Source organism: Scatophagus argus, chromosome 23, assembly GCF_020382885.2.
Source record: "Scatophagus argus isolate fScaArg1 chromosome 23, fScaArg1.pri, whole genome shotgun sequence".
NCBI lineage: Eukaryota > Metazoa > Chordata > Actinopteri > Scatophagidae > Scatophagus > Scatophagus argus.
Genome location: NC_058515.1, coordinates 13,751,239 through 13,761,958, shown reverse-complemented (window position 1 = coordinate 13,761,958; position 10,720 = coordinate 13,751,239). Strand labels below are relative to the sequence as shown.

General features: G+C 45.0%; 1 protein-coding gene across 4 annotated transcripts in view; it reads left to right on the top strand.

The window, feature by feature from the left end:
• Nucleotides 1-10,720, top strand: part of col4a5 (collagen, type IV, alpha 5 (Alport syndrome)) — a 37,432-nt gene that overhangs the window by 13,822 nt on the left and 12,890 nt on the right. For all 4 annotated transcript variants that reach the window (XM_046380341.1, XM_046380339.1, XM_046380340.1 and 1 more), the window contains exons 2-27: nt 3,008-3,064; nt 3,330-3,419; nt 3,615-3,659; nt 3,989-4,033; nt 4,145-4,207; nt 4,564-4,617; nt 4,713-4,739; nt 5,059-5,139; nt 5,473-5,535; nt 5,659-5,694; nt 5,889-5,930; nt 6,052-6,144; nt 6,808-6,861; nt 6,983-7,039; nt 7,380-7,424; nt 7,529-7,582; nt 7,691-7,732; nt 8,121-8,214; nt 8,520-8,807; nt 8,979-9,068; nt 9,215-9,285; nt 9,516-9,707; nt 9,793-9,961; nt 10,070-10,162; nt 10,271-10,375; nt 10,522-10,619. In XM_046380341.1, coding sequence (XP_046236297.1) covers nt 3,008-3,064; nt 3,330-3,419; nt 3,615-3,659; nt 3,989-4,033; nt 4,145-4,207; nt 4,564-4,617; nt 4,713-4,739; nt 5,059-5,139; nt 5,473-5,535; nt 5,659-5,694; nt 5,889-5,930; nt 6,052-6,144; nt 6,808-6,861; nt 6,983-7,039; nt 7,380-7,424; nt 7,529-7,582; nt 7,691-7,732; nt 8,121-8,214; nt 8,520-8,807; nt 8,979-9,068; nt 9,215-9,285; nt 9,516-9,707; nt 9,793-9,961; nt 10,070-10,162; nt 10,271-10,375; nt 10,522-10,619 — 2,148 coding nt within the window. The remainder of the gene's footprint in view (nt 1-3,007; nt 3,065-3,329; nt 3,420-3,614; nt 3,660-3,988; nt 4,034-4,144; nt 4,208-4,563; nt 4,618-4,712; nt 4,740-5,058; nt 5,140-5,472; nt 5,536-5,658; nt 5,695-5,888; nt 5,931-6,051; nt 6,145-6,807; nt 6,862-6,982; nt 7,040-7,379; nt 7,425-7,528; nt 7,583-7,690; nt 7,733-8,120; nt 8,215-8,519; nt 8,808-8,978; nt 9,069-9,214; nt 9,286-9,515; nt 9,708-9,792; nt 9,962-10,069; nt 10,163-10,270; nt 10,376-10,521; nt 10,620-10,720) is intronic.

The following is a 10,720-nucleotide window of genomic DNA, read 5'->3' as shown; positions in this document are numbered from 1 at the left end:
TTTGGAGCTGGTGTGGACATGTTGGCTCTAGTTTTCACATCGTGGTTCCTGACTGCCGCGCTGAGCTCACTGCTGCAGAGCTGAAGTTATTAGTTGTGGTCAAATCAGGGGGTTTCACAAGCTCAGTGTGCGTGTGTGTGTGTGTGTGTGTGTGTGCAGATCAGTGATGTTCAAAAGGAAGAGATGCACTCTTAGTTTCCCTGACTTTGCATTTGTCTATGTGAGTCTGTGTGCAGTATGCGTTTCCGTGCATGTTTCTGCGCATGTCTGTGTGTTATCCCGGGCAGGGCAGCGTATAGGTGTGTAAGCATCAGTCTTTGATGAGCCGGGGGGTGGGGGAGCGGGGGGGATTCCAGTCTCGCCAGTCTAATCCCCGGGTGCTTGCCTTCCGCTCGCTCCCCCCTTCCTCCTCACCCACCCTCACCTGGCTCACCTCTCCATCGCTCCACACGCGCTCTGTTTTTTCTTCTGACATTTCACAGTTTGTTTTTACCTGTGCTCCCACCTGTCCTGTACGTGTAGTGCTCAGAGCCCGGCGTCACCTCCCCTCAGGCCTGACGGCGAAAGTGGGACGGAGGTGAGGAGAGAGTGAGGGAAACGAGAGAGTGGAGCAAAATATCTGCGGCTCACTGACCTCTCTAAGTGGATTACATGCCCCGTCAGTGCTGCGGGGGCAAAGCGAGGGAATTTAGGCAGTTTTTAAACCCCTCTCAGTTCGTTTCAGCTGCCTCCCGTCTGTTATTCTGCCCCCGAGAGGAGCAACAGATCGGTATTGAACCAAAACACACTCGCCCTGCGGTGCAACACCTCTGCACTGCTCTGAAAGATGGCTCCAAACGTGAACCGAACCGCCAGGTGTGCACGCGGTGATTAGAGCGGTGACGTATGGGATATCACGGGACACACTGGACAGGCTGTGAGGTGACTAACACCACAGAAGAGCATAGGAAATAGGAGGAAAAGGGGGATGATTAATGTCGTTCATATAACACTTTAGTGTTAAGAAGAGAAATTATGGCCAGCTCGAAATGTTTCTGTCGTTTAAATAAATGTACGTGTGTTCAATCATCATGTCTTATCGAGTCAGTGTGGCTGGTGTTTCTTCTTCACTGGTTGAGTTTAGCCTTTTCGAGATGTGCTGCGGCTCATTTTCAACGCTAACTTTGAACGTGGCTCAACGATTTTAAGATTTGAAACAAACAAACAAACAAACAAAAGAGCGTATGAGCGTCCATTAAGTCTCCTGTTTGAAGGAGCTCTGATCTCCATGCGGGGCGGAAGTTTCAGCTCGAGGGACGGAGAGGACGGGAAAAGAGAAGGAAGGATGGATGGAGAGAGAGATGGAGGGATGGAGGGATGGAGGTGAAAAGAGCGCGAGCTGCAGGCCAGGGCGTGGGAGAGCAGACTGCATTGAGCTGAAGCAGACCAGAGACTAATCTGGAGATTCAGGGACTGTAAAAACACCTCTGCGCACACGCACACAAACACACACACGACTGCGCATGTGTGAATGTATTCAGGCATGTGCGCACGCGTGCGTGTTTCCCCAGTCGTGTCCCCCCAACACGCCACATTCTGTAAAAGCCCCGGACTTTGACATGCGTGCGTTTTGACTTTTCGGCGGGAATCAAACCCCCAACCCGCGACTGCGACCGGTGCCTTGCTCGAGCCCCCTGAGCCTCTGTAAGCCTGGCACATGCAGACGGCGCTGTGGGGGCGTGGTGAAAGAGGATGTCAACAGTCTGTCAGTCTGTGGTTAGCACGTGGTTTGCAGCTGTGCACACACATCCTGCACGCGCGCACACACACACACACACACTGTATGCTCACGGTTACACACGGTAATAAACTACGTGAAACCAAGTGCAGAAACTGATTAGTTTCACTATCGATTAAGATGTTGTGCTCGTTTTCATCCATGGATTAATTACTAAGAGTAGAGAATATTGAAAAGGGTGATTAAGAGTCCAAATCCACTTAAATGGTCATAAATCTTTTTCTCCAATGGACCTGTAAAGTGTCAAGTATAGGCAACAATGGAGGCAGAGAGGAGAGGCCACTTCCGGTGGACACACACCAACACACACACACACACACAGGAGAAAAGCACAAATATCTGATGCTTCCTCCGACGTGACGATTCACTTTAGTTTGCGGTTAACCGACTGATCGGGAGGAGCGGCAGCAGCATCAGTCCGACCGGCGTGACCTGCGTGACCAGCGTGACCGTGGGCACACAAAAGGCTTCGCAGACGCAGAAGAATGCTGACTCGTCCGTCCTCCTGTCGCGCCCCCTCTGCCTCTCCGTCCTTCTCACAACCTGCCTGCCTGGCATGCGTGCAGTCGATGCCCGTCTGGCATCCGCTGTGTCAACAAGCATGGGAAAAGTTACTCAGCAGCTCGGCACTCCCACTCCCACTCCCACTCACGTCCCTCCCTGCTCGGCTTCCCCCGTGAAACTCTTGTCCAGCTCTGAAAGCACATCCCGTCCAGAGGGGAATTTTTGGGAGATAAGTTTGAGATAAAAGGCTGTTAGTGTGGGACTCGTGCTCGCTGTTTGCTCGGCGCTGACCTTGCACCTGTCATGTCGTCATCAAACGAGCCTGACACCTTTCCCCAGCTCCCCGTGCGGGAAGCGGCGCAGTGGCGCGGCCGGGTGGTGGTGGAGCGCCCTCTGGTGGCCGTTAAGAGAATCCACTTTGGTGGATGAGAGCAAAGTCATGCGAGCCAAAGATTCTGCAGTCGTTTCTTGGGTCAGAAATTAAAATCTACACTCTCATTTTACTTATTTATTTATAATATTAAATGAGCACGTGGTCAGTGCATCTTAGTTGCTGAGTTTCTATGGTTTAATTCTGTTCTACTGAAGGTTATCTGTTGATGATTTTGTCTGTAATTCTGTGTTTTCGCTGTCAAATTTCTCTCAGATTTTGAGACAATAAGTAAAACAAATCAAAACATTTTAACAACAATCTTTTTTTTTTCTTATTCTCTTGTCGCTCGACAGGCTTGTAACGGATGTGCGGGATCCAAATGTGACTGCAGTGGAGTGAAAGGAGCAAAGGTGGGGGAAATGACACACACACACACACACACACACACACACACACACACAGACGGGACGGACAGGATTCACTAATTTAATTCTTTCACACTTTCTTAATAAATGGTTTTAACGCATTATAATGTTGTTGTGTACAGATATAAGGACTTTTAAAGGAAATATTAAGTACTTTTTTAGAGTTTCCCAAACCAGTAATAAGTAGTAGTAGTAGCAGTAAGTAAAGTATAATTATGTACAGTAATATGTTTTGTGTCACTGCGTGCAGGGTGAACGAGGTTTCCCTGGTCTCACGGGACAACCAGGAGTCCCGGGTTTCCCTGGACCTGAGGGACCAATCGGACCCAGAGGAGAGAAGGTGGGCTGGAGGGATGAAATGTGTTTTATCACACCTGAGTTTTGGTATCAATATCAAAACAATAATTGTGAAATAAGATACAACACCAAGCCAGTGAAATTATCATTCAGGTGTTAGATATGCTTGTTGTGATCAACTCACTTCTGCCAACGATTACTAATCTAATCTAATTCAATGTCTGCTCTTGTTCCTCAGGGTAGCGATGGACCTCAAGGACTTTCTGGTCCAAAAGGAATAAGAGTAAGTAAATCTCTTTTGTTCTGTTTTTCTCGCTGTTTCTTTGAAAAACAGCAGCATCGCACTGCACACATGAGGGACAACAAACTCTCTCTGAACATGTTTGCGTTCTCCTCACCTCCAACAGGTTTAGCTAAAAAACATTTTAATTTAGTTAGTTTGCTTCGTTTATCCGGTTGATTATTGGGGGTGAATTATCAAAGCGTCTCAACGACTCAAGGATTTTTAGGTTGTAATAACCACAACTGACCAGCAGATGTCCACATTTCGCCTTTTCTCAACCAATGAGATCATGAAGAAACAACAGTTTTTAATAATTTTGTCCCTAACAGGGGCCTCCTGGATTGCCAGGATTTCCAGGAACACCAGGACTTCCAGTGAGTTTTCCCCATTCAAAAATCTTACAGAAATAATTTCCTTTTCCTCTCACTCTACGTTGCCAAGACAGCATGTGCAATCTAACTTCTTGTTAACTTCCTGTTTCCCAGGGTCTCCCCGGGCAAGACGGAGGTCCAGGCCCGAGAGGAGTGCCGGGCTGCAATGGCACAAAGGTATCTGATGAGAAGTCTTTGTTAGAATTCAAATTTAAGGAAGGTATTTTACAAAATACTTTGATATAAGAATCTTTCGGGAATCAAAAATGAAAAGAAAAACAATAAATGATGATGATTTTTAAAGGATAATTATCAGTTGTATTCTTGCATCAAAGCTTATTTACACCAACCCATCAATATCTTTACACGTGATCATCTTTTTTTGCCAAATTAAATTCTGATTCTTATTCTGCATTGGAAAAGCTTCTGCATTGCCTGCAAATGAATCTGTCATGGCCTTCAACAGCAAAAACTTCAACATCCACTAACCAGCTTCCTCTTCCTCTTCTTCTTGTTTTTCTCCTCTTCTTCAGGGCGAGAGGGGTTTCCCAGGAACTCCAGGAATCCTCGGACAGCAAGGAAGGCCGGTGAGTCTTCAGCCCGGAAGAGGAAGTCATTATCAGACCAATCAACAGAATAATTAATGTTCTCTCCTTTGTCTTCTTCTTCTTCTTCTTTTCAGGGTCCACCTGGTCTCCCGGGACAAAAGGTGAGTGAATCGTTAAGCAATATTAAATATCTTAAATACAACTAAAAAGGTTGTATGCTGTCCTCCAAATAACATCATTCGTTTTATCATCACTTTATCTTTTGTATGACTCAAAGCTTTTGCTGCGTTATAAAACCGGATGTTATTTTTTTTGCCACAAGATGGTGCTGTTTCCCTTGACTGGAAACCTGCTCTCCAGCAACAAAGTCTGATGTTTGGAGACAGCAAACCTCGAAAAGAAACAGCAGATGCTCGTTCACAAGCTTGCTGACGTTTGACGTCTACCATTTGCCTCTGATTGTGTTTTTCTGCTCCTTAGGGAGACCCTGGAGATGTGATCTCCACCAATCGCTTTGGAGAGAAAGGAGCAATCGGGTTGCCCGGAGTGCCAGGCAGTCCTGTGAGTTTAAACATTTAAAGCTCTGACTCTCCAAACCAACTTCTAAGTATTGCTAGTGGTGATGATTTCAAAGTTTCTAAAGGTGCACAGTTTGTCAGGCTGAGTTCTGGGGGAAATGCCATCTAAAAATGTGAATCTGGGGGAAGTTTTGGGTTGGGTTTGAATATTTCACACTGTACTCCACTCATACTTGAGTAGAAGTAAAGATATTGCGCTAAAATGTTACTTTGGTAAAACTCAAAGTCGCCCATACATGCAGAACTTGAGGAAAAGTCTGAAAGATGTACTTGAGTATCCAAAGTAAGAGTCTTTCTGTGTGTGGTCACGTCACAGGGCACTCCAGGACCCCCCGGTTTGCAAGGTCCAAACGGCCCTCCAGGACCCAGAGGCTACGAGGTAAAGGAGGCTGCGGTGCTCTTCATGTGTATTTTCATTTCAGCTGAGTGAACACTTGAAGAGTTAAAGTTGTTGAAATGAGCTGCGAGTCAGACAGTATCTTTTCCTTGTGCTGTTTTCCAGGGTCGTCCAGGTCCTCCCGGTCCTCCTGGACCAAAGGTGGGTTCAGTTATTGACACGTCAAAGGAAAAACTGATTCTGATTATGTTATTTCGTTATTTCATCTAAACAAATGAACAAAGATCATGACTTTGCTCTACATGTTCTTATCCCATTGATAATTTAGTATTCTGAAGCTGAGAGTTTGTTGTTGGTCATTTAATGACACAATGTTTCCCGGCTTTCTAAAACAGGGAAACATGGGCTTGAACTTCCAAGGACCCAAAGGAGAAAAGGTATTAACTCTCATCAGCTCTGATTCTCATAATGTACCGCTAATAAGAAGCTTAAAGCTTCACATGAAGAAGAAAACTTGATTATTTTAAAACCCTTAATCTCGTCTGTGTGTGAACGCAGGGTGAACCAGGTTTGCCAGGACCTCCTGGTCCTCCAGGCCAAGTTGGAGAACAGAAAAGACCACCTGAGACAGAGATTCAAAGAGGAGACAAGGTAAAACCCCTAACCGAGTGCCAGGAGTGACGCCAGTCAAGCATTTATGACTTTGGTTCAGTTGTTTTCCCTGAAGCTCAAGACTTTTCCACTAAAGCTGCAGCACAGCTTTGGAAATGATCTGACAGGTGAAAACAAGCTGTAAAGTGGCGAAATTGAGATGAATAAAAAGGCCATCTCACCTAATTTATTTTAGGAGATGACAACTGAAAGGGAAACAGATTTAAAATGTTTCCATTAGGGTACATTAGGTATGACGTACATGAATACATGTGATTTTAACTCACATCAGGCTGTTAGCTGCAAATTTAAAAATGGACTGTGAGAATAAACTGCTGGATGCTGCAATTTTCACTTCAGCCACTTGATGGCAGCAGATTATTTCTGCAACTGGCACTCACAGAAGTGTTAGACTCTTTATTAGAGCTGTTTTTGCTCTGTCTTGCCCAGATTTTGACCTTAGGGAAACTGGATGCTGCAGTAAGACTATAAATGGGTAAAAAGGCCAAAAATAGTTATTAACAATAATATTTCTGGTTTTAGTGTTTCACAATCATTTGACAAATCCTGTTTTGGAGGTCTGGGTATTTTAATCACAAATAAACTGTTGGTTTAAGGCTTCAAACTCAGAATTTTTTCTACTTTGTGTGTTTTCCTCCACAGGGTGACCCAGGACCTCCGGGTCCCAGAGGTGATCCAGGCTTTCCTGGACCTCCTGTAAGTATCTGCTCCAGTCTGTAAACATCACAGGAGCAGAGGTCCACCAGTCGGCTACTGCTCAGAAAAACCTTCGTACTTAACAGTCCTGTTGTTAACATGTGTTTTGTTGTCATTGTAGGGTCCCTCAGGTGGCCCGAAAGGAGAGAAGGGAGAACCAGGAGAACCAGGCAAAAGAGTAAGACCAGTTTACACATAAGCAGATACACAAATGTCCATCTATACTTGTTGTGAGGACACTTCTCAACATATTAACTTGGGCATCACTTTTACACATCTAACCCCAACCCTTAATTAATTCTAAAGGCCTCATTATACTTCAAAGTAGTTATAGACTCATCTAAGAGCAACTGGAACCCCAGGAGGGGGTTTCCAACTTCCTGACAATCATGCCCACATCCTGCAGCAGGCAGTCAGGTGTACCAAATGTATCCTAACTTTTATGTCTAAATTTAAATGATAGAATTGCAAGATCATACGCAGAGCATAAATTTCTTTTGTTTTTCTTCTATCTACAGGGCAAACCAGGAAAAGATGGTGACCCTGGTCCTCCAGGCTTTCCTGTGAGTTCTACCTAAAAACTTCAATCTAAATGACTGATGGGAAAATCATACCAAAATGTCTTATTCACATGTCTAACTCACTTGTTTTCCTCATTCACTATCAGGGCACCAAAGGAGACCCAGGCCTTCCAGGTCCTCCAGGCAGGGATGGGGAGAGAGTAGGTGTTCTCCAGCTTTTTAAAATCAATTTTAAAACTATATTCAACAAGTCATGTGCTGACGTCATGACTTGTTTTAATACCTTTCCCCTGTCCTACACTTTTTAGGGACTTAAAGGTGACCGTGGATATCCAGGCCCACCAGGAGTGGTGTGTATTTGACATTTTTCTCATTTAATAAAATAATCTTGGCTCATGATCCATTTATAGTCCTTCACTGGAGCTATAGGATGCTCTTCAAGTACTGAAGGTTGTGGCTACACTAAATGTTTTTACCATAAAGTAAAACTATACCATTAAAAAAAGAGCCGTTCAAGTACTACTAGCATCTCCTTTGGATGTCTAATAATGAACTAGACTGAAATATTTCAACTAAAAGATGCTCGTTGCACTATGTTTTTCTGACCACTAGATGGTGAGTAATATTATATTATTAATCTGTTTTGTTACATTATTTTGCAAATTCAGAGTCCATGGGCCAGTTAAGCTAAGTTTGCTTTTTTTTCTTCATTTGTTTTACTTCTGATTGTCCTACCAGGTGATTGGCGGGCAGACTGGAGGTCTGGTGGGTCCAAAAGGCGAGCCTGGATACCCCGGAACACCTGGACTCAAAGGAGACAGAGGACCACCAGGTAAGAAAAACACACACACTCAAACAGACACACACCACTCAGATATATTATTTACAATCAGATTGTGTTAGTTATGCTATGATGCTAGCCAAAGAACCTCAATGCTATTGCTAGGCGGTAAAACTGAATTGCAAATGAGCAACCTTTGTCTAATTATATTGTGAATAAAAATTTTAAATGTGTATAACATCTTAATTTTGATCATGCTATTTATTTTTTATTGAAAGGATGATGTGAAATGAGTTAGCTGGATGTTTTAATTGTTAACTGTAAAAATCTGGACTTTGCTCTGCTGTTTTCTTCAGGTTTAACTGGACCTCCAGGACAACCAGGAATTCCAGGTATCGGTGGTGGTGGTCAGCCTGGACCACCAGGCTTCCCAGGAGAGAGGGGTCAGAAGGGAGATCAAGGTTCTCCCGGGCTGTCTTTGCCAGGTCCCCCAGGACGCTCAGGGACTCCTGGTGCCCAGGGTCCACCAGGGCTCCCTGGGCCACCAGGCTTTTCCTCAGCAGGACAAAACTGCATTGCTGGAGAGCCCGGGCGTCCTGGCGTGCAGGGGGAGAGAGGTTATCCAGGAGAGACAGGCCAGAAAGGTGAGAGCGTGATGTGAGAGAGCTGAATATACAGAACAATATAACAACTAGACCAGCTGACCTGTTCTTACTTTTTCTCAGAACATGTTTAGTACGGTCAGCTGAAATGTCAGCCTCTGTGTGCATCACTGTACAGAAAACACTGACTTCAGTGATCTGTTGCTGTTTCAGGTGAGAAGGGCGACACCTGTGTGAACTGCTTTGGTGGTACCAGTGCCATCCCAGGACCCCCAGGACCTCCAGGACAACCTGGATTCCCTGGTAACACCACTTAACTTTGTACTCAACAGATTCCCACCTGAGACATTAATACATTCTGACTGTCAATAGGTCTATAGTGTAGTATTAAAAATTATTATTGTATCGCTATTACTGCATTTGTAATTCCTTCCCCTTTCCTCCATTAGGAAGTTCTGGTCCTCAGGGTATCAAAGGAGACAGAGGATTTCCAGGAACACCTGGTTCTGTTGGACCCTCTGTGAGTATTGTCACAGCACATATCTTCTAAAAATGACACAGAAATCTAATTAAATAAATCTAATTTCAGTAATTAGGGTGATGTCTTGCTTATCACTTTTTGTATCTTGATAAATTTATGAGTGAATAAACTACTCTTTTAAAATTTGATTGAAATCTTGTACCGATAATAAAAACAGCAAAAGTCAAATAATCTAATACTGACAAAATTTTTCTTTCTTTCCTTCTCAGGGTCCCCCTGGCATTCAGGGTGCCCCAGGATTCCCCGGAGAGAAGGGAGACCCAGGCGAAGTCATCACAGTGAGTGGTTTAAGGGGAGAGAAGGGTGACACTGGTTTCCCAGGACCACCTGGTCTGCCCGGGCTGGATGGTCGACCCGGTCGTGACGGACAGCCTGGACCTCCTGGAGCAAAGGGAGCTCCTGTAGGTGGCTTTTACTCAGTCTGTGCATCATTTAGATCGATCCATCCATCCATGAGCCATTTCATAACCAATATGTGTTCGACAGGGCTCTCTGCAAGTGAAAGGAGAACGAGGAGTCCCCGGAGAGCAAGGTACCCCTGGTATCCCAGGAGACAGGGGTTCTCCAGGACCTCCTGGCTTCGGACCTCCAGGGCCTTCGGGAGAGAAGGGTGTCCAGGGTGTCTCAGGAAGACCCGGAGCTCCCGGTGCCCCTGGTAAGAAGACAACTTTGAGTTTATTTTGTGATGATCCAAATTAAAAAAAAAACTCTTTATTTGCTTTTTCTGCTCGCTGAAACCATCCAACCATCTCTCTCCATGCAGGTGCTAAAGGTGAACCAGGCTTATCCATTGCCGAAAAAGGCTTGCCAGGACCCAGAGGACAGGATGGTGTACCAGGACTGCCTGGTGAACCAGGTACAGTTATTATTTTACACTACACACACCAGGCAACCCATAACCAAGGTGATACGTTTTTCTGTTGTCCGATTGACTTTTAAAATTTTTGCTTTTTTCTCTTGTCAGGTAGCCCAGGTCAGCCTGGACAGCCTGGTTTCCCTGGTTTACCAGGATCCAAGGGTGAACCTGGACTTCCAGGCATCGGACTTCCAGGACCACCAGGAACTAAAGGTAAAGACACTCTTCCCAAATTTTTCCTCCAATCCTGTCTACCTTTTAAGTTTTCTTAAACTTCTTGCTCTTCTTCTCTCACTTTTTAAACTGTCTTCCTATTTTCCACTGGCTCATTGTCTTCCTCCTCCACTTCCTCTCCACAGGATTCCCAGGTATCCCTGGCCAGCCTGGATCTCCTGGAGGACCAGGTAGACCAGGAGTAGATGGACTTCCTGGCCAACCTGGATTACCTGGACCCAAGGTGGATACAAAGAGACACATATCAGAGGCTCTTTTTCTTTTGGTTTATGTAATAGGCCATACAATGAATTTATGCGACATTTTTTTTTGTTACGTTCAGCG